Source organism: Salmo salar, chromosome 14 (genome assembly GCF_965601325.2).
Source record: "Salmo salar chromosome 14, fSalSal1, whole genome shotgun sequence".
Taxonomy (NCBI): domain Eukaryota; kingdom Metazoa; phylum Chordata; class Actinopteri; order Salmoniformes; family Salmonidae; genus Salmo; species Salmo salar.
In genome coordinates this window covers 104,603,598-104,627,126 of record NC_138304.1, presented here as the reverse complement: position 1 = coordinate 104,627,126, position 23,529 = coordinate 104,603,598, and the positions used below count along the sequence as shown (strand labels likewise).

Genomic DNA, 23,529 nt, shown 5'->3' with positions numbered 1-23,529 from the left:
AGCTTCAATCACCAACTTACCATCCTGAGACAAAGCCGAGTAAACCGTCTAATATATCCTCCAAACACCGGCTTCGAGGGCATTATCACTTTTATATAACGGGTTACCAATATATTCAAACAATGACTGAAATTTTCATAAAAAACATTCATTTGCTGAATTTATTCATACTCTTTCATCCTTCCACATGATATAGTCCCGACACAAATCTAGAGTTGCTACCCAAACCGGCTGGTCATTCATCCTATAGGTCCGGTTAACAGAGACGTGACCCAGTCGTTCACTCTTTTTGATTTGTCTCTATGGACGCGACCCAGTCGTTCGTTCTATATGTTCCATTGCAATACTGGCTGGCAACGTTCTAATCCCTCGCTTACTAGCTAGCCAACTACGGCTAATTTACAGTCACGTCAAAAAGTGCAACCAGAATAATACCAAAGTAGCTGCGTTTGCATTTGTTTAAACTGTTTTCAACAAATATTTTTTTGAAAACATCCATAACAATGAGCTAATGAGGCGCGATTTGGCCTGGAATAGAAAATGTGCTCTCTTGTCTCGACACTTGTCCAGAGGAGCTAACACAATCACTTCAAACTGAAGCTGGAAAGACAGCAAACTAACTGCACTTGGTTTTGTTTTACGTTTTTTTCAATGGTCATTTCTTTGTTTATATCCATAAAAATGATGCCAACTGATTCATGATTTTGACTGGCTGAGAAATGCTGCTTGTCTGTCTCGTCCCGACACGTTCATTATTATGGGACAGCTAGATATCATATTTGAATATTGAAAGAATGTTGCAAATGTCGGAGAGACAGACAGTAAGGTTTATAAAAATCTCAGCTGTTGAAAACTAAATGTTAAGTCTAAAAGAAATGTGAGATAATGTCTAGATGCTTTTTATAGTGGAGATCAAGTTTATAAATTGCCTGGCTGATGTGACAGTGGAATGCAGCAGTCAGATGGAACAGAGTAAATAGGCATTTTAACGTCATAAATTTAACCGGTGGTAACTTGTGGAATAGACACCGTCTGGAATGTGGTTTTAACCAATCAGCATTTAGGATTAGATCCACCAGCTGAATAATGTGGATCATTTCACAGCGGTTTCAGACCCGCAATAAGACGCTAAGTATTTGTGAAAACTCCTCAGTTCTGTTCTGTCGCTGTCTGTGAGTAGGCCGATAGCCCATATCATGGACCCAACATCCATAGGTAAGGCTGTACATTGAAATATGAACGTTGAATATGCACAATAGGTTGACTGGGGCGGTGATTTCCCCACAGCTAAAGGTCCTTAATATGAGCTACGACACTAATTAGTGTAATTTTGTAATCTGTGGGTTTCACTGAATTGGCTGACACCACATTTCATGGAATTACCATGCAGATAGGTAGGTACGCCACCAAAACAATTATACTACCTCCACAGTGTCATTTCAAATGAATTAATTATTGTATTTTTGTTTAATTTATAATACATTCCGATCTAGTACAAATATGGCATTGTTACACTATTTGTATCCTTTTGAATCTCAATTGGGGTATTTTATTTTGAAGGGCGAACTGAAAATTCCACTATTGTGGCACCTCCTCCTTATTGTCACAAGATTCACACAGGTCTGGAAACACTGACTTAGCAGGTTCTGCAGGAAACTGTATTTTAGAAAGAAGTTATTCAATAATAACTTCTCTATACATAAATTTAACACACACGGTTTGTTAGAAGTTTACAATGACTCAATTGCAGGTAGGGAAGAGTGGGGGAGATTGAGCCAAAGGGATAGATAGATATTACTAGTCATATGTACAGGGATGCAGATGTAATTAAAATCAAATCAAATGTTATGTGTCACTTGCACCGAATACGACAGGTGTAGAACTTAAATGCCTATTTACTCTGTTCCATCTGACTGCTGCATTCCACTGCTGAATACAACAGGTGTAGAACTTACAGTGAAATGCTGAATACAACAGGTGTAGTAGACCTCACAGTGAAATGCTGAATACAACAGGTGTAGTAGACCTCACAGTGAAATGCTGAATACAACAGGTGTAGTAGACCTCACAGTGAAATGCTGAATACAACAGGTGTAGTAGACCTCACAGTGAAATGCTGAATACAACAGGTGTAGTAGACCTCACAGTGAAATGCTGAATACAACAGGTGTAGTAGACCTTACAGTGAAATGCTGAATACAACAGGTGTAGTAGACCTCACAGTGAAATGCTGAATACAACAGGTTTAGACCTCACAGTGAAATGCTGAATACAACAGGTGTAGTAGACCTCACAGTGAAATGCTGAATACAACAGGTGTAGTAGACCTCACAGTGAAATGCTGAATACAACAGGTGTAGTAGACCTCACAGTGAAATGCTGAATACAACAGGTGTAGTAGACCTCACAGTGAAATGCTGAATACAACAGGTGTAGTAGACCTCACAGTGAAATGCTGAATACAACAGGTGTAGTAGACCTCACAGTGAAATGCTGAATACAACAGGTGTAGTAGACCTTACAGTGAAATGCTGAATACAACAGGTGTAGTAGACCTCACAGTGAAATGCTGAATACAACAGGTTTAGACCTCACAGTGAAATGCTGAATACAACAGGTGTAGTAGACCTCACAGTGAAATGCTGAATACAACAGGTGTAGTAGACCTCACAGTGAAATGCTGAATACAACAGGTGTAGACCTCACAGTGAAATGCTGAATACAACAGGTGTAGTAGACCTCACGGTGAAATGCTGAATACAACAGGTGTAGACCTCACAGTGAAATGCTGAATACAACAGGTGTAGACCTCACAGTGAAATGCTGAATACAACAGGTGTAGCAGACCTCACAGTGAAATGCTGAATACAACAGGTGTAGACCTCACAGTGAAATGCTGAATACAACAGGTGTAGACCTCACAGTGAAATGCTGAACACAACAGGTGTAGTAGACCTCACAGTGAAATGCTGAATACAACAGGTGTAGTAGACCTTACAGTGAAATGCTGAATACAACAGGTGTAGTAGACCTTACAGTGAAATGCTGAATACAACAGGTGTAGTAGACCTCACAGTGAAATGCTGAATACAACAGGTGTAGCAGACCTCACAGTGAAATGCTGAATACAACAGGTGTAGACCTCATGGTGAAATGCTGAATACAACAGGTGTAGACCTCACAGTGAAATGCTGAATACAACAGGTGTAGTAGACCTCACAGTGAAATGCTGAATACAACAGGTGTAGTAGACCTTACAGTGAAATGCTGAATACAACAGGTGTAGTAGACCTTACAGTGAAATGCTGAATACAACAGGTGTAGTAGACCTCACAGTGAAATGCTGAATACAACAGGTGTAGTAGACCTCACAGTGAAATGCTGAATACAACAGGTGTAGTAGACCTCACAGTGAAATGCTGAATACAACAGGTGTAGTAGACCTTACAGTGAAATGCTGAATACGACAGGTGTAGTAGACCTCACAGTGAAATGCTGAATACAACAGGTGTAGTAGACCTTACAGTGAAATGCTGAATACAACAGGTGTAGTAGACCTCACAGTGAAATGCTGAATACAACAGGTGTAGTAGACCTTACAGTGAAATGCTGAATACAACAGGTGTAGTAGACCTTACAGTGAAATGCTGAATACAACAGGTGTAGTAGACCTTACAGTGAAATGCTGAATACAACAGGTGTAGTAGACCTTACAGTGAAATGCTGAATACAACTGGTGTAGTAGACCTCACAGTGAAATGCTGAATACAACAGGTGTAGTAGACCTTACAGTGAAATGCTGAATACAACAGGTGTAGTAGACCTCACAGTGAAATGCTGAATACAACAGGTGTAGTAGACCTCACAGTGAAATGCTGAATACAACAGGTGTAGGTAGACCTTACAGTGAAATGCTGAATACAACAGGTGTAGTAGACCTCACAGTGAAATGCTGAATACAACAGGTGTAGACCTCACAGTGAAATGCTGAATACAACAGGTGTAGTAGACCTTACAGTGAAATGCTGAATACAACAGGTGTAGTAGACCTCACAGTGAAATGCTGAATACAACAGGTGTAGTAGACCTCACAGTGAAATGCTGAATACAACAGGTGTAGTAGACCTCACAGTGAAATGCTGAATACAACAGGTGTAGTAGACCTCACAGTGAAATGCTGAATACAACAGGTGTAGGTAGACCTCACAGTGAAATGCTGAATACAACAGGTGTAGTAGACCTTACAGTGAAATGCGGAATACAACAGGTGTAGACCTCACAGTGAAATGCTGAATACAACAGGTATAGTAGACCTTACAGTGAAATGCTGAATACAACAGGTGTAGTAGACCTCACAGTGAAATGCTGAATACAACAGGTGTAGACCTCACAGTGAAATGCTGAATACAACAGGTGTAGTAGACCTTACAGTGAAATGCTGAATACAACAGGTGTAGTAGACCTTACAGTGACATGCTGAATACAACAGGTGTAGTAGACCTCACAGTGAAATGCTGAATACAACAGGTGTAGTAGACCTCACAGTGAAATGCTGAATACAACAGGTGTAGACCTCACAGTGAAATGCTGAATACAACAGGTGTAGTAGACCTTACAGTGAAATGCTGAATACAACAGGTGTAGTAGACCTTACAGTGAAATGCTGAATACAACAGCTGTAGTAGACCTTACAGTGAAATGCTGAATACAACAGGTGTAGACCTCACAGTGAAATGCTGAATACAACAGGTGTAGTAGACCTCACAGTGAAATGCTGAATACAACAGGTGTAGTAGACCTCACAGTGGAATGCTGAATACAACAGGTGTAGACCATACAGTGAAATGCTGAATACAACAGGTGTAGTAGACCTCACAGTGAAATGCTGAATACAACAGGTGTAGTAGACCTCACGGTGAAATGCTGAATACAACAGCTGTAGTAGACCTTACAGTGAAATGCTGAATACAACAGCTGTAGTAGACCTCACAGTGAAATGCTGAATACAACAGGTGTAGTAGACCTCACAGTGAAATGCTGAATACAACAGGTGTAGACCTCACAGTGAAATGCTTACTTACAAGCCCTTAACCCACAACACAGGTCTAAGAAAATACAAACAAAAAGTAAGACAAAAGAGAAAAAAATTATTATAGAGCAGCAGTAAATAACAAAAGCGGGGCTAAGTACAGGGTATTACGGTACAGAATCAAAGTGGAGGCTATATACAGGGTATTACGGTACAGAATCAAAGTGGAGGCTATATACAGGGTCGACAGTACAGAGTCATTGTGGAGGCTATATACAGGTGGTACCGGTACAGAGTCAATGTGGAGGCTATATACAGGTGGTACCGGTACAGAGTCAATGTGGAGGCTATATACAGGGGGTACCGGTACAGAGTCAATGTGGAGGCTATATACAGGTGGTACCGGTACAGAGTCAATGTGGAGGCTATATACAGGGTGTTACGGTACAGAGTCAATGTGGAGGATATATACAGGGGGTACCGGTACAGAGTCAATGTGGAGGCTATATACAGGAGGTACCGGTACAGAGTCAATGTGGAGGCTATATACAGGAGGTACCGGTACAGAGTCAATGTGGAGGCTATATACAGGGGGTACCGGTACAGAGTTAATGTGGAGGCTATATACAGGTGGTACCGGTACAGAGTCAATGTGGAGGCTATATACAGGGGGTACCGGTACAGAGTCAATGTGGAGGCTATATACAGGGTATTACGGTGCAGAGTCAATGTGGAGGCTATATACAGGGGGTACCGGTACAGAGTCAATGTGGAGGCTATATACAGGGGGTACCGGTACAGAGTCAATGTGGAGGCTATATACAGGGTGTTACGGTACAGAGTCAATGTGGAGGATATATACAGGGGCTACCGGTACAGAGTCAATGTGGAGGCTATATACAGGAGGTACCGGTACAGAGTCAATGTGGAGGCTATATACAGGAGGTACCGGTACAGAGTCAATGTGGAGGCTATATACAGGGGGTACCGGTACAGAGTCAATGTGGAGGCTATATACAGGTGGTACCGGTACAGAGTCAATGTGGAGGCTATATACAGGGGGTACCGGTACAGAGTCAATGTGGAGGCTATATACAGGGTATTACGGTGCAGAGTCAATGTGGAGGCTATATACAGGGGGTACCGGTACAGAGTCAATGTGGAGGCTATATACAGGGGGTACCGGTACAGAGTCAATGTGGAGGCTATATACAGGGGGTACCGGTACAGAGTCAATGTGGAGGCTATATACAGGGTGTTACGGTACAGAGTCAATGTGGAGGCTATATACAGGGTGTTACGGTACAGAGTCAATGTGAAAGCTATATACAGGGGGTACCGGTAGAGTCAATGTACAGGGCACCAGTTAGGTAACTGAGGTAATATATACAGTGGGGCAAAAAAGTATTTAGTCAGCCATCAATCGTGCAAGTTCTCCCACTTAAAAAGATGAGAGGCCTGTAATTTTCATCATAGGTACACGTCAACTATGACAGACAAAATGAGAAAAGAAATCCAGAAAATCACATTGTAGGATTTTTAATGAATTTATTTGCAAATTATGGTGGAAAATAAGTATTTGGTCACCTACAAACAAGCAAGATTTCTGGCTCTCACAGACCTGTAACTTATTCTTTAAGAGGCTCCTCTGTCCTCCACTCGTTACCTGTATTAATGGCACCTGTTTGAACTTGTTATCAGTATAAAAGACACCTGTCCACAACCTCAAACAGTCACACTCCAAACTCCATTATGGCCAAGACCAAAGAGCTGTCAAAGGACACCAGAAACAAAATTGTAGACCTGCACCAGGCTGGGAAGACTGAATCTGCAATAGGTAAGCAGCTTAGTTTGAAGAAATCAACTGTGGGAGCAATTATTAGGAAATGGAAGACATACAAGACCACTGATAATCTCCCTCGATCTGGGGCTCCACGCAAGATCTCACCCCGTGGGGTCAAAATTATCACAAGAACGGTGAGCAAAAATCCCAGAAGCACACAGGGGGACCTAGTGAAATGACCTGCAGAGAGCTGGGACCAAAGTAACAAAGCCTACCATCAGTAACACACTACGCCGCCAGGGACTCAAATCCTGCAGTGTCAGACGTGTCCCCCTGCTTAAGCCAGTACCTGTCCAGGCCCGTCTGAAGTTTGCTAGAGAGCATTTGGATGATCCAGAAGAGGATTGGGAGAATGTCATATGGTCAGATGAAACCAAAATATAACTTTTTGGTAAAAACTCAACTCGTCGTGTTTGGAGGACAAAGAATGCTGAGTTGCATCCAAAGAACACCATACCTACTGTGAAGCATGGGGGTGGAAACATCATGCTTTGGTGCTGTTTTTCTGCAAAGGGACCAGGACGACTGATCCGTGTAAAGGAAAGAATGAATGGGGCCTTGTATCATGAGATTTTGAGTGAAAACCTCCTTCCATCAGCAAGGGCATTGAAGATGAAACGTGGCTGGATCTTTCAGCATGACAATGATCCCAAACACACCGCCCGGGCAACGAAGGAGTGGCTTCGTAAGAAGCATTTCAAGGTCCTGGAGTGGCCTAGCCAGTCTCCAGATCTCAACCCCATAGAAAATCTTTGCAGGGAGTTGAAAGTCCGTGTTGCCCAGCGACAGCCCCAAAACATCACTGCTCTAGAGGAGATCTGCATGGAGGAATGGGCCAAAATACCAGCAACAGTGTGTGAAAACCTTGTGAAGACTTACAGAAAACATTTGACCTGTGTCATTGCCAACAAAGGGTATATAACAAAGTATTGAGATAAACTTTTGTTATCGACCAAATACTTATTTTCCACCATAATTTGCAAATAAATTCATTAAAAATCCTACAATGTGATTTTTCTGGATTTCTTTTCCTCATTTTGTCTGTCATAGTTGAAGTGTACCTATGATGAAAATTACAGGCCTCTCTCGTCTTTTTAGGTGGGAGAACTTGCACAATTGGTGGCTGACTAAATACTTTTTTGCCCCACTGTACATGTGGGTAGAGTTATTAAAGCAGGGTACAGCGAACATCTGATGCACCAACAGTGCAGGTCAAATGAAAAAAAAAAAATAAAAAGAGAAGTGAATGAGACAAATTAATATTAAAACACATTGACAACTGTGGGGGCTGAGTAAGAGTCCATTGGGGAATGCCCATAGTGGGAGCAGCAGGGGTTGATGAGGATGGGGGGGGGGCTTGTCCAGTCTGGTTCCTCCCAAAGTCCAATATTAGCTCCTTTGTTTGGCTGATGTTGAGGGATCGGATGTTTACCTGGCACCACACCGTCACACCAAATGTTTAGGAAGAGGTCATAATTTCATGGAGTCTGAAGGAAGAATCCACGTGGAAAAAGTGGTCAGCAAGTTAGATGAAAAAAAAAAAAGTTAAAATAATGGATTTTCAATTGAGTCAAATGAATTTATAGTGTTAAGAGGTTTTATGATGCTTGTATCTAAACCAAAGTAGATGATACATTTAATATTGTTCTATACATCAGTTGGGGTCTCTCTATACGCTACAATCTGAGGTCCTAAACCTGGAATAAAAGTGCATCCTTTCAGCTGTGTGGGCTAATATGTTTCCCATGTAAGTTGAACCAATGGTTGAGCCAGTGGGAAGTTGAACCAATGGTTGAGCCAATGGCAAGTTGAACCAATGGTTGAGCCAGTGGCAAGTTGAACCAATGGTTAAGCCAGTAGCAAGTTGAACCAATGGTTGAGCCAGTGGCAAGTTGAACCAATGGTTAAGCCAGTGGCAAGTTGAACCAATGGTTGAGCCAGTAGCAAGTTGAACCAATGGTTGAGCCAGTGGCAAGTTGAACCAATGTAAGTGTTTTCTTCCCTGGTGTAATGTGGGGCATTATCACTGGTTTATGAGGTAACAACCGGGCCTATGGTAAAAGTACATAGTGTTTGTTAGGTGTTAAGTCCTGTGTTAAAATATGCTTCAAATTATGACAAAGACAATGACCAAAAAAAAAAGCGATTGTGAAAATGTTGAATTGTGTTTGGGAAATAAACATAGACATGGTTTTAAAAGGGTTGTGGTAATATTTAATTCAGTACAGAATTATGTAGGTCGATTAATTCACTCTGTCCAGCGGCTCAATTTACCCCACACCTGGACTAAACTGTGATAAGAGAACAACATTTTTTTGGACAAGCACTGTTTTTAAAAAACTTTCCTTGATTTGACATGAATTCTGATTATTTACAGAGATACACAACATCCTGAAAATTACAGTGAACAAAAATATAAAAATGCAACAATTTACTGAGTTACAGTTCATATAAGGAACTCAGTCAATTTAAATAAATGAGTCCCTAATCTATGGATTTTCACATGACTGGGAATAAAGATATGCATCTGTTGGTCACAGACACCTTAAGAAAACAAGGTAGGGGCGTGGATCAGAAAACCAGTCATATCTAGAGTGACCACCTTTTGCCTCATGCTGCGCGACACATCTCCTTCGCATGGAGTTGATGAGGCTGTTGAGGACAAGACACCTGCTGTTTCCATGGAGAACAGACTGTTATGGAGTAACGTCACCTGGTGCATTGTGCCACCATGACCAAGTAGAAGAGACGTCCTTCTCCTGGGGACAACGTCCTCCTCCTGGGGACAACGTCCTTCTTCTAGGGACGGGACAACGTCCTCCTCCTAGGGACGGGACAACGTCCTCCTCCTGGGGACAACGTCCTCCTCCTGGGGACAACGTCCTCCTCCTAGGGACAACGTCCTCCTCCTAGGGACGGGACAACGTCCTCCTCCTGGGGACGGGACAACGTCCTCCTCCTGGGGACGGGACAACGTCCTCCTCCTGGGGACGGGACAACGTCCTCCTCCTGGGGACGGGACAACGTCCTCCTCCTGGGGACGGGACAACGTCCTCCTCCTGGGGACGGGACAACGTCCTCCTCCTGGGGACGGGACAACGTCCTCCTCCTGGGGACGGGACAACGTCCTCCTCCTGGGGACGGGACAACGTCCTCCTCCTGGGGACGGGACAACGTCCTCCTCCTGGGGACAACGTCCTCCTCCTGGGGACAACGTCCTCCTCCTGGGGACAACGTCCTCCTCCTGGGGACGGGACAACGTCCTCCTCCTGGGGACGGGACAACGTCCTCCTCCTGGGGACAACGTCCTCCTCCTGGGGACGGGACAACGTCCTCCTCCTGGGGACAACGTCCTCCTCCTGGGGACAACGTCCTCCTCCTGGGGACAACGTCCTCCTCCTAGGGACAACGTCCTCCTCCTGGGGACAACGTCCTCCTCCTGGGGACAACGTCCTCCTCCTAGGGACAACGTCCTCCTCCTAGGGACAACGTCCTCCTCCTAGGGACAAACCAGTCCTCTTATGGTCATGCAGTTCTGTTTCTGTACCACAGTTATTTTGGTCCAAAATGTTCCCCTATTAAACCACTGGGGGAGGTAGACCGCAAGCTAGGACTAAAACTGAGTCTGAAAGTTAAATTCTTCCTTTCCTTGTCTCCTCTCCTTCATGTCCACTGTGAATGGGATCTCTGATATTCATCTGTGTAGTTCCCCTTTCTCCCCCAGTTCCTCTATAATCCCTTCCCCGGCCTCCATGTCATCAGCATCATCCCTGAACCTGGGCCAATCACCGTCTCCGTCCCCACGTTCCATGGCCTCTGGTTGGCCGTTGAGGTTGATGTGGGCGAGAGGTGAGTCGTCGTGGCCCGTGGTCGTAACGCAGGTACAGTTGTCACACAGGCCAAAGCGTTTGAGTCCGTGGGACAGGGCTCCGGCGAAGCTTCTTCTACACCCTTTACAAACCACGGGCCAACTGGAGCGATGCACCTGGGTATCAGAGGCGAAGACATGTTAACATCAATCAGTACACACACACACACACATCTATACACAAACACTACATTATTTAATAAATATGAAAACAGAGGGCTGAAATTATTACAGCATTGAACCTCACTAAAGGCTTCAGTCATATAAAAAATATACTTAAAATCTGAACTGGTTCTCTATCAGATTAGTAAGAATGTCTCACCCCATGTTCAAGAATGGCCTTTTTCACCTTTATTATTTCAGATTACAACCTCTCACTTTCAGTTAATTGGGGCGGCAGGTAGCCTAGTGGTTAGAGCGTTGGGCTAGTAAACGAAAGGTTGCAAGTTCAAATCCCCGAGCTGACAAGGTATAAATCGTTCTGTCGTTCTGCCCCCTGAACAAGGCAGTTAACCCACTGTTCCCCGGTAGGCCGTCATTGAAAATAAGAATTTGTTCTTATATAATAAATAAAACATTTGAAAAGGAAATCTCAAAAATATCGCTATTTTTAAAACAATCCGGTTGCAATTTCAGTTTAATCTACCAGAAAAGACAGAACAAATATTACAACAAATATAACGGTTAAACATAATAATTGATTAAAAAAATATATATTTTGGGAAAATATATTTTGTATTTTTTTAATAATCTTTGTTAATGAGATCACAAATATAACTGGTGGAGTTGTCACACATGCAGCTAACAAAAATATATCGAAATCTATCGCTCTACCCAAATAACAACAAAAAAAAAAATGGAAGAGGCAAGTGGAAGAAGGAAAAGAAAGTGTTTGTCTGCATTAAAGACCAAAATTGGAAAAATAAAATGTACAGCTGCACCATACAGAGTCATTAAAACTCGGTTTTTCAACAACTCCACAAATTTCTTGTTAATAAACTACTAACAATCTACTATAGATCACTTGTTTAGGTACGGTCCATATGTAGCTTTTTAATGGTACGGTCCATATGTAGCTTTTTAATGGTACGGTCCATATGTAGCTTTTTAATGGTACTGTCCATATGTAGCTTTTTAATGGTACTGTCCATATGTAGCTTTATAATGGTACTGTCCATATGTAGCTTTTTAATGGTACGGTCCATATGTAGCTTTATAATGGTACGGTCCATATGTAGCTTTTTAATGGTACTGTCCATATGTAGCTTTTTAATGGTACTGTCCATATGTAGCTTTTTAATGGTACGGTCCATATGTAGCTTTTTAATGGTACTGTCCATATGTAGCTTTTTAATGGTACTGTCCATATGTAGCTTTTTAATGGTACTGTCCATATGTAGCTTTTTAATGGTACGGTCCATATGTAGCTTTTTAATGGTACTGTCCATATGTAGCTTGTTTCTGTACGCAGGTTCAGGAATGGCTGAAGAACTGCAACATTTACCTGGAGCTAACTCTGCACTGCTGGGTGATTTGAAAACCTTAGTCAATTGATCAATAGGATAATAATACTTTTACTAAAAAGGCAAATTAATTTAAATTTACAATCTGTAGAAATTATGAGAATAGAAAGGTTCAGTTCTTTTGTGAAAACTGGATGGTGTTCAGAGATAGATGGGAGGGGTTGAGGGGAGCTGAAGGATGGGACTGGATGGTGTTCAGAGATAGATGGGAGGGGTTGAGGGGAGCTGAAGGATGGGACTGGATGGTGGTCAGAGATAGATGGGAGGGGTTGAGGGGAGCTGAAGGATGGGACTGGATGGTGTTCAGAGATAGATGGGAGGGGTTGAGGGGAGCTGAAGGATGGGACTGGATGGTGTTCAGAGATAGATGGGAGGGGTTGGGGGGAGCTGAAGGGTGGGACTGGATGGTGTTCAGAGATAGATGGGAGGGGTTGAGGGGAGCTGAAGGATGGGACTGGATGGAGCTGAAGGATGGGACTGGATGGTGTTCAGAGATAGATGGGAGGGGTTGAGGGTAGCTGAAGGATGGGACTGGATGGTGTTCAGAGATACAGTGCCAGTCAAAAGTTTTAGAACAACTACTCATTCCAGGGTTTTTCTTTATTTCGACTATTTTCTACATTGTAGAATAATAGTGAAGACATCAAAACTATGAAATAACACATGAAATCATGTAACCAAAAAAAAAAGTGTTAAACAAATCAAAACATATTTTATATTTGAGATTCTTCAAATAGCCACCCTTTGCCTTGAGGACAGCTTTGTACACTCTTGGCATTCTCTCAACCAGCTTCATGAGGTAGTCACCTGGAATGCATTTTAAATAACAGGTGTGCATTGTTAAAAACTTAATTTGTGGAATTTCTTTCCTTCTTAATGTGTTTGAGCCAATCAGTTGTGTTGTGACAAGGTAGAGGTTGTATACAGAAAATAGTCCTATTTGGTAAAAGACCAAGTCCATATTGTGGCAAGAACAGCTCAAATAAGCATAGAGAAACGACAGTCCATCATTACTTTAAGACATGAAGGTCAGTCAATACGGAACATTTCAAGAACTTTGAACGTTTCTTTAAGTGCAGTCGAAAAACCACCAAGTGTTATAATGAAACTGGCTCTCATGAGGACCGCCACAGGAAAGGAAGACCCAGAGTTACCTCTGCTGCAGAGGATAAGTTCATTAGAGTTAATTGCACCTCAAATTGCTGCCCCAAAAAATGCTTCAGAGTTCAAGTAACAGACATCTCAACATCAACTGTTCAGAGGAGACTGTGTGAATCAGGCCTTCATGGTCGAAGAAGAAACCACTACTAAAGGACACCAATAAGAAGAACAGACTTGCTTGGGCCAAGAAACACGAGCAATGGACATTAGACCAGAGGAAATCAGTCCTTTGGTCTGATGAGTCCAAATTTGAGATTTTTGATTCCAACCGCTGTGTCTTTGTGAGACACAGAGTAGGTGAACGGATGATCTCTGCATGTGTGGTTCCCACCGTGAAGCATGGAGGAGGAGGTGTGATGGTGCTTTGCTGGTGATACTGTCGGTGAATAATTTAGAATTCAAGGCACACTTAACAAGCATGGCTACCACAGCATTCTGCAGCGATACGCCATCCCATCTGGTTTGGGCTTAGTGGAACTATCATTTGTTTTTCAACAGCACAATGACCCAACACACCTCCAGGCTGTGTAAAGGATAAGAAGGAGAGTGATGGAGCGCTGCATCAGATGACCTGGCCTCCACAATCACCTGACCTCAACCCAATCGAGATGGTTTGGGATGAGTTGGACCACAGAGTGAAGGAAAAGCAGTCAACAAGTGCTCAGCATATGTGGGAACTCCTTCAAGACTGCTGGAAAAGCATTCTAAGGTGAAGCTGGTTGAGAGAATGCCAAGAGTGTGCAAAGCTGTCATCAAGGCAAAGGGTGGCTACTTTGAAGAATCTCAAATACCAAATATATTTAGATAACACAGTTTTTGGTTACTACATGATTTAATTTATGTTATTTCATAGTTTGACGTCTTCACTATCATTCTACAAAGTAGAAAATGGTAAAAAATAAAGAAAAACCCTTGAAGGAGTGGGTGTGTCCAAACCTTTTGACTGGTACTGTAAATATATACAAAAATATGGGGGATTGGTTCAGACAACGATGCAGACAATTACACCCCAGGAATTACATTCAATAAAGAAACATGGAACCAGACTGACAAACACAGCCATGACTACGATGATGGTGTCCTCATGATGAAGAACCCAACAGCATGTAAAACACACAGACACCCCGTGACAGACGGACAGAGAGACGGACGGACAGACAGAGAGACGGACAGACAGAGAGACGGACAGACAGAGAGACGGACAGACAGACAGAGAGACGGACAGACAGACAGAGAGACGGACAGACAGACAGAGAGACGGACAGAGAGACGGACAGACGGACAGAGAGACGGACAGAGAGACGGACAGACGGACGGACAGACAGACAGAGAGACGGACAGACAGAGAGACGGACAGACAGACAGAGAGACGGACAGACAGACAGAGAGACGGACAGACAGACAGAGAGACGGACAGACAGACAGAGAGACGGACAGACAGACAGAGAGACGGACAGACAGACAGAGAGACGGACAGACAGAGAGACGGACAGACAGAGAGACGGACAGACAGAGAGACGGACAGACAGAGAGACGGACAGACAGACAGAGAGACGGACAGACAGACAGAGAGACGGACAGACAGACAGAGAGACGGACAGACAGACAGAGAGACGGACAGACAGACAGAGAGACGGACAGACAGACAGAGAGACGGACAGACAGAGAGACGGACAGACAGACAGACAGACAGAGAGACGGACAGACAGACAGACGGACAGACAGAGAGACAGACAGACAGACAGACAGACGGACAGACAGAGAGACGGACAGACAGAGAGACGGACAGACAGAGAGACGGACAGACAGAGAGACGGACAGACAGACAGACAGACGGACAGACAGAGAGACTGTCCATTAGAAAGATCAGTGTCTGTCTGTATTTTTACACACACACTCTTTCTCTCTTACGCTGAGTGAGTGGCTGCGGAGGTGTTCCTGACGCGTAAACCTCTTGCCACATGTCTCACAGGGGAAGGGTCTCTCTCCAGTGTGACAGCGGATGTGTCTCTTCAGGATGCCCTTCTGCTTGGCGGTGTACGGGCAGAACGGACACTTGTGGAGCTTCACAGGTACCACCAAGCCATCTCCTGCAGGGGAGGAAAGTCAATTAAACAATGAGAACACACACACACACACACACACACACACACACACACACACACACACACACACACACACACACACACACACACACACACACACACACACACACACACACACACACACACACACACACACACACACACACACACACACACACACACACACACACACACACACACTAATGAGTTAGTCCTTTAGTCGATGTTATAAAGTTAATATAATGTCACAATTTGATATGGTCTTTTTTTAAAAGCAAATCTTCTTGTCATGAAAGTAGAAAGAAACCCCAGACCAAAGCCTGATAGCGGCAAGAAAAAAAAACACTATAAAAAGAAACAAGAAGAAACTAAAGTTGAATATAAAACTTAGTTAGGGTTAGGGTACTGAATGTAATTACCTGTGTCCTCTCCGTACCAGTCGCTCTGTATCTCCATAATAGAGGAACCACCCATCCCCAGACCTTCATCCACCCTGCCTCCCCCACCCCAGAGGCCCAATCCCTGGGCAAACATCTGGCCCTGCTCCCCTCTGTCCATGTGGGGGCTGGAGCCACCTCTCAACAGCACATCCATGAACTGCCTGGCGTGGCAGCCCCCGAAGCCCAGGGAGGAGCGCTCGCTGCTGGGGGAAGGGCTGGAGGACGCCAGCCTGTCATGGAGGTGGTCTGGGTGGTGGGTGTGGAGGGTGTGGAGGGGGGGTCCCATAAACAACGGCAGGTCTTTGGTATCGGGGGACCCTTCCTCGGCCTCGTCGTCGGGGTCGTACTCGATCTTGGGGTGCACCAGTTCTAAGGTCAAGCCAGATGTTGAGGAGGAAAGGGGGTTCATCAGATGGTCCCCGTGTCCGTGGGGGGTCCGGCCCACAATAATATGAGATGGGAACTCCCCTCTGGAGCTGCAGTCGCTCTCAGAGTCTCTGCTAGGGCCGGGGGGCGTGGGGACCCTGGGGAGGGCTGCTGCCGAGGATGGGGGGTCTGTGACAGTAGAAGGGGAGGATTCTGAACGTACATTAGTAACTCCATCTCCCTCTAGTGACAACGACGGTACAGCTACAGGTACAGAGGCTCTGGAAGAGGGAGGTGGCATTGCTGGGGTTCCACTGTCAGCCGGACCGTCTCTTTCCTTCTCTTTGTTTCTATCCCTCTCTTTCTCCCTGTTACAGATCTCCAGAGAGGAGCGGATGTAGCCTTTACAGAAGGACACCACATCAGTCATCTGGAGGTAACTGGCCGCTGACATCACCTCGATGACGTTGTCGCTGCGCAGGTCCAGTCGACCCGAGTACAGGAAGTCCAGGATGGAGGAGAAGGCCTCGGCCGTCACGATGTCCAGAGAGGCCGTGCTGTGGTGCTGACCGCTGTCCTGAGGAGGGTGTTGGAGAGATTCAAGGAAGTAAGGTATATTGTAAACAGGCTATAAACTAGATTAGATCTGAGTTTACATTAGAGTTTACCCAGCCAGTGTCCTGTCCCTTTAAAAAAAACAGGAGTGCCATGACCAACTGCGTTATCAATTTACCTTTATTTTTTAAACACGTGAAAGCACCAAGTAAAATAATACACAGGCTCCTTAATTACATATTTTGTATCAATACCATGTAAACTTAATAAAAACGACTCACCTGTAGGTAGTGGACCAATAGGGCTCGGAAGTAGCCGCTGCCGGCGAATAGGACGTTGCGATGGGCCTTGAAGACCCGTCCCTCAACGACTATACTGCAGTCACAGAAGAAGTCTCTCTTCCGCTGCTCATTGAGCTCACACAGCAGCTTGGACTGGTAGCCTGACACCTCCATCTCCACAATTCTTTCTGATAGATACGATTAGATTAGATAGATAGGAGAGAGAGAGAGAGAGAGAGAGATAGTAAGAGAGAGAGAGATAGATAGGAGAAAGATAGGAGAGAGAGAGAGAGATAGTGATAGAGAGAGAGACAGAAAGAGAGACAGAGAGAGATAAAAAGAGATAGTAAGAGAGAGAGAGATAGATAGGAGAGAGCGAGACAGAGACAGAGAGAGAGACAGAGAGAGAGACAGAGAGACAGAGAGAGACAGAGAGAGACAGAAAGAGCGACAGAGAGAGATAAAAAGAGAGATAGTAAGAGAGAGAGAGATAGATAGGAGAGAGAGAGAGCGAGACAGAGACAGAGAGAGAGACAGAGACAGACAGAGAGACAGAGAGAGAGAGAGAGAGAGAGAGAGAAAGAGAGAGAGAAAGAGAGAGAGAGTTAAGACAGCTTGGGGTAGTAGCCTGACACCTTTACACAACACTCCTCAATGGGCAAGGGATTGGGATTGGGTGAGCAATGTGAGATAAAACAGAGAAAGAGGGTGAGCAGAGAGAGAGAGAGAGATGTAGAAAGGACAGGGCTGCCTATGTACTAGTAAACAACCCCCCTCAGCCAGTTCACTCTCCTCAACCTTCCACGCCAGTCCTTTGACCTCCTGGTGCAGTACATTCATGTGACCCCTGTCTACAACTACCTACCCCCTCACCTCGCCTTGAAGAGAAGATCCACAACTGATAACCACAGAAAGGCTCTGAGGAGAAAGCTCTAAACTAAAAAAAGATAGTAGCTAGCTAGGAGAAAGGTTTTTCATCGTATCCCAGTACCTTTTGTAGAATCACAAATGTAGAAGTAGCTATATTTTGTAGCTAGCTAGAATTAAATGTATTGAGAACTACAGTAACCAATCTGTCCATGCTAGAATACTCTGTCAGCTAGCTAGCGTTACATTTATCAAACATTCCGTACCAAATCAACATAAAAGACAAACATTTAAACAAGTAGAAAACAACGTTACCTGACTAAACCTTGAAATTAGTCGTAAGTTAACACATAGGTGAATAAGTTATTGTAGCCTCAGCAGCTAGCTAGCTAGCTAACTAACCACTGCCCACTTCCTCATTTCTCCATTCTGTGTGATAGTCACAAGATTCGGCCAATGAGAGACGAGAACAATGTCAGGTGGCGGCAAAGAGAGAGACGATCAGCCAATCACATCATGTAAAACTAGGCTGTGGTGGGCTTTTAAAGTTATAGCCTGTAGTTGTATTTATCATCACCAGAGGGCAGAAGATCACTGAGTTAGCCCACAATATAATCGCGTGATGAACCGCTTATTATTAATAAGTGCAAATAAGATTGTTGCTTGTGTTTCTCTTTAACCTGTTTGGTAAACAGGGATGGAGTCCATTCCATTTCAATTGTTTACAGTTCTGAAATGTAGTTATTGCAGTTCATACATGTTGGGCAAAATAACACACAATGTCAGTGAGGCATTTCCTGAGTTGGACTAACTCAGACTGGGATGGAGTTCCTGGCCTATTCCTCCCTCGGCTTTTCATATCCAAAGAAATTGGATAGCGGTTGGTAGATAGTAATACATTATAGCTCCACCGAACTGTCTGATAGGTTAGGAAGCTGAACTCTGTCCATTCCTTGTCAGACCTACACCAGCGCCAAAGGGTTGTTCCTATCACAGGCAGCTTGCGCCCTGATGCCCTACCTCGCGCCCTACCTCGCTCCCTACCTCGTGCCCTACCTCACACCCTACCTCGCTCCCTTCCTCACGCCTTACCTCGCGCCCTACCTCATTCCCTACCTCGCTCCCTACCTCCTGCCCTACCTCGTGCCCTACCTCGCGCTTACCTCACGCCCTACCTTGCGACCTTCCTCGTGCTCTACCTCGTTCCCTACCTCGTGCCCTACCTCGAGCCCTACCTCTTTCCCTACCTCGCGCCCTTCCTAGCGCCCTTCCTCGCGCCCTACCTCGCGCCCTACCTCGCGCCCTACCCCGCGCCCTGCTTATGCGCTTGCCCACATTGTCGTTTGAGGAATGCATGTTTATTTGCCTGTTGTTCCGGAGTAAAACGAGTTTCCCCTTTTTTTTTTATTTTAGGACAGAGCGAAAATAAACAAATAGTTCCATTGAGGGTGCACCGACCGCACCCTTTCAGCCTGATCCACTAAAAACCCCTCTGGAGTTCTACACCCCCGAGGGGTCCCGGGTTCGACTGGATGGTGGACTTCTTATTTGTTATAGAGATATTTCCCGTGGTTAACTGGGCAGACACACACAAAGGCTTGGTGGTGGGCCTGAGGAAACCGCTGAGTAGGCGTACATCAGGCCTCCATAACCCCCATTTTGAAAATGTAATTTATGGAGCCCCATAACAACTCCATTCACGCTCATAAACCTAAATATAAACCGGTATACAACGGTTGGGTCTAATCCTGAATGCTGATTGGTTAATATAACCCAGTGTAAACCACCACTCTGGTGTGTGACCAAACTCCCCATCCCTGGAAACTTGACCTGATGGAGAGAGGGAGGGATGGATGGATGGAGGGAGGGAGGGAGGGAGGGAGGGGAGGGAGGGAGGGAGGGAGGGAGAGGTGGATGGATGGAGGGAGAGGTGGGGGGATAGATGGATGGAGGGATGGAGGGATGGAGGGAGGTATGGATGGATGGATGGAGGGGTGGAAGGATGGAAGGATGGAGGTATGGAGGGATGGAGGTATGGAGGTGTGGAGGGATGGAGGTATGGAGGGATGGAGGTATGGAGGTTTGGAGGTATGGAGGGATGGAGGGATAGAAGGATAGAAGGACGGAGGGATGGAGGTATGGAGGGGTGGAGGTGTGGAGGTGTGGAAGGATGGAGGTATGGAGGGATGGAGGTATGAAGGGATGGAGGTATGGAGGTGTGGAGGGATGGAGGTATGGAGGGGTGGAGGTGTGGAGGGATGGAGGGATGGAGGTATGGAGGTGTGGAGGTGTGGAGGGATGGAGGGGGTCTGGAGTGATGGAGGGATGGAGGAATGGAGGTATGGAGGTATGGAGGTGTGGAGGGATGGAGGGATGGAGGTATGAAGGTGTGGAGGTGTAGAGGTATGGAGGGATGGAGGGATAGAAGGATGGAGGGATGGAGGTATGGAGGTATGGAGGTGTGGAGGGATGGAAGGATGGAGGGATGGAGGGATGGAAGGATGGAAGGATGGAGGGATGGAAGGATGGAGATATGGAGGGATGGAGGGATGGAGGGATGGAAGGATGGAAGGATGGAGGGATGGAAGGATGGAGGGATGAAGGGATGGAGGGATGGAGGGATGGAAGGATGGAGATATGGAGGGATGGAGGGATGGAAGGATGGAGGGATGGAGCGATGGAGGTATGGAGGGATGGAGGGATGGAGGGATGGAGGGATAAAGGGATGGAGGGATGAAGGGATGGAGGTATGGAGGTGTGGAGGGATGGAAGGATGGAGGGATGGAGGGATAGAGGGATGGAGGGATGGTGGGATGAAGGGATGGAGGTATGGAAGGATGGAGGGATGGAGGTAAGGAGGGATGGAGGGATGGATGGATGGAAGGATAGAGGGTTGGAAGGATGGAGGTGTGGAGGGATGGAGGTATGGAGGTATGGAGGGATGGAGGTATGGAGGGATGAAGGGATGAGGTATGGAGGTGTGGAGGGATGGAGGTGTGGAGGTGTGGAGGGATGGAGGTGTGGAGGTGTGGAGTGATGGAGGTGTGGAGGTGTGGAGGGATGGAGGGATGGAAGGATGGAGGGATGGAGGGATAGAAGGATGGAGGTGTGGAGGGATGGAAGGATGGAGGGATGGAGGTATGGAAGGATGGAGGGATGGAGGGATGGAGGGATGGAAGGATGGAGGGATGGAAGGATGGAGGAATGGAGGGATGGAAGGATGGAAGGATGGAGGGATGGAGGGATGGAAGGATGGAAGGATGGAGGGATGGAAGGATGGAGGGATGTAGGGATGGAAGGATGGAGATATGGAGGTATGGAGGGATGGAAGGATGGAAGGATGGAGATATGGAGGGATGGAGGGATGGGGGTATGGAAGGATGGAGGGATGAAGGGATGGAGGTATGGAGGGATGGAGGGATGGAGGGATGAAGGGATGGAGGGATGGAGGGATGAAGGGATGGAAGGATGGAGGGATGGAGGGATGGAGGTAGGTCTCCATCCATGATGGAGGAAAGTTCTTCCACCCTAGCGAGCTAGGAGACCAGAGTTGTTTCTAACCTCGTGATCTTACTGCACACAGGAATAACTCTGGATCCTAGTTATAACCTGTAGGACCAAGGGTAACTCCTGGCCAGTTCAGACAGTCAGGAAAAAATCAGAGCCTTAGACTGACCCAACATACTCCCAGAAATACATGATGTTCCAACACAGCAGAACTGAGATGACCTCAGGGAGGTGACTTTGGTTCCTTGACCCTGGTTTCTCTCCATGTTTTGTTATGGTCTGTTTGCAGAATGTCAATGTTTTCTTTCCATCTCATGTCAGTTCTGTAGTTAATAGACTGTGACCAGTCTTTGTTCCAGACTAGTATTGTGTATGTCTTCTATACTCCCCAGTTGAAATGGATGGGTTGATCATCAATAAGATTATCTGTTATGTTGCCGATTAGTACTTTGTAATAAATTCATGTGTAAAAAAAAGCATAAATAGATTTTGACAGGTTTTACCACGGCAACGATCAGGCCCCAGTTTCTTAATCCTACCGATGTGCGTCTTCAGCCACTCTGAGGCTTAAAATCACATCTGTGATCAGAAGGCATCGTACCTCTGTCCTTCCTGTCCAAGACCAGATAGAGCCCCAATTTGGAATATGGTCACCCGTGTCACCCAAAGGGATGCTATACAGTACACTGGTACCAGGGACTCCAGTCCCACATACACACACACACACACACACACACACACACACACACACACACACACACACACACACACACACACACACACACACACACACACACACACACACACACACACACACACACACACACACACACACACACACACACTGTATCCCTCCCTGTAACATCTCCTGACAGACACTCAGGGCCGGGGACCGAGGTATTTTCCCAGGCGGAGACAACACACCACGTCAGGCAGGCTCAGCCACAGAGAGGCCCTGATTAAAGACCAGAGACAATGGAGGAGGAGGAGGAGGAGGAGGAGGAGAGAGGGAGGCCCGGGGACCGTGGTGGCATTCGCTGTCTCATATGTACCGTGAAACGTTTGAATTTACCAGAATGATAGGAAGGAATTCAGACTGGGGCTCCAGAGAGACGACTCTGGAGCAGTGATCAAAGATGGAGAAGGCAGTGGTGTGGTGGTGGTGTGTGTGTGTGTGTGTGTGTGTGTGTGTGTGTGTGTGTGCAAGAGAGGAACCATGTCAGAGTAATGTTATTGTTTTTGTATGTCTCAAGATGTTTTGGGAAGAAGCTTTGTTGAGAGAGAGAGACTGCGTTCAAAGCCAGAATGCATCTGCGTGTGTCTGCATGGGCACTAGCATGTGTTGGTGCATGTGTTTGGTGCATGCGTGTGTGTGTGTGTGTGCGTGCACATTATTGAATAGACTTTAATAATGTGGAGTTTAATGCGCCGGTTTCTCCTCTTCAGAGCGAATCTTTAGAGAGAAGACGCCCCTCATCCCACTTGGCATTTTTCCTATTTTGTTGCATTACAACCTGCAATTTAAATGGATTTTTATTTGGATTTCATGTAATGGACATACACAAAATAGTCCAAATTTGTGAAGTGAAATGAAAAAAATAACATGTATGAAAAAATTATAAAAATTCAAAACAGAAAAGTGGTGCGTGCATATGTAATCACCCCCTTTGCTATGAAGCCCCTAAATAAGATCTGGTGCAATCAATTACATTCAGAAGTCACATAATTAGTTAAGTAAAGTCAACCTGTGTGCAATTTAAGTGTCACATGATCTGTCACATGATCTCAGTATATATACACCTCTTCTGAAAGGCCACAGAGTCTGCAACACCGCTAAGCAAGGTGCACCACCAAGCAAGCGGCACTATGAAGACCAAGGAGCTCTCTAAACAGGTCAGGGACAAAGTTGTGGAGAAGTACAGATCAGGGTTGGGTTATAAAAAAATATCAGAAACTTTGAACATCCAACAGAGCTCCATTAAATCCATTATTAAAAAATGGAAAG

At 45.4% G+C, this 23,529-nt stretch overlaps 1 protein-coding gene across 1 annotated transcript; it reads right to left on the bottom strand.

Annotated features, from left to right (window-relative positions):
- Positions 1-9,063: 9,063 nt before the first annotated feature.
- Positions 9,064-18,455, bottom strand: zbtb8b (zinc finger and BTB domain containing 8B). The gene is made up of 5 exons (XM_045695074.2): positions 18,333-18,455; positions 17,151-17,338; positions 15,928-16,891; positions 15,336-15,514; positions 9,064-10,857 (listed from the first exon to the last, which is right to left on the bottom strand). Exons 2-5 carry the CDS (start codon positions 17,322-17,324, stop codon positions 10,567-10,569), a joined length of 1,608 nt encoding a protein of 535 aa, XP_045551030.1. The 5' UTR covers positions 17,325-17,338; positions 18,333-18,455; the 3' UTR covers positions 9,064-10,566.
- Between the last annotated feature and the right edge of the window lie 5,074 nt (positions 18,456-23,529).

What these genes read in the sequence shown, in the direction of transcription:
- zbtb8b (XM_045695074.2), bottom strand. Translation starts at nt 17,324, where the DNA reads ATGGAGGTGTCAGGCTACCAGTCCAAGCTGCTGTGTGAGCTCAATGAG. An exon ending in CTGGTACGGAGAGGACACAG is followed by an intron (nt 15,515 to 15,927) that starts GTAATTACATTC and finishes CCTCCCCTGCAG; the next exon opens with GAGATGGCTTGGTGGTACCT. An exon ending in TCCGCAGCCACTCACTCAGC is followed by an intron (nt 10,858 to 15,335) that starts GTAAGAGAGAAA and finishes TCTGATACCCAG; the next exon opens with GTGCATCGCTCCAGTTGGCC.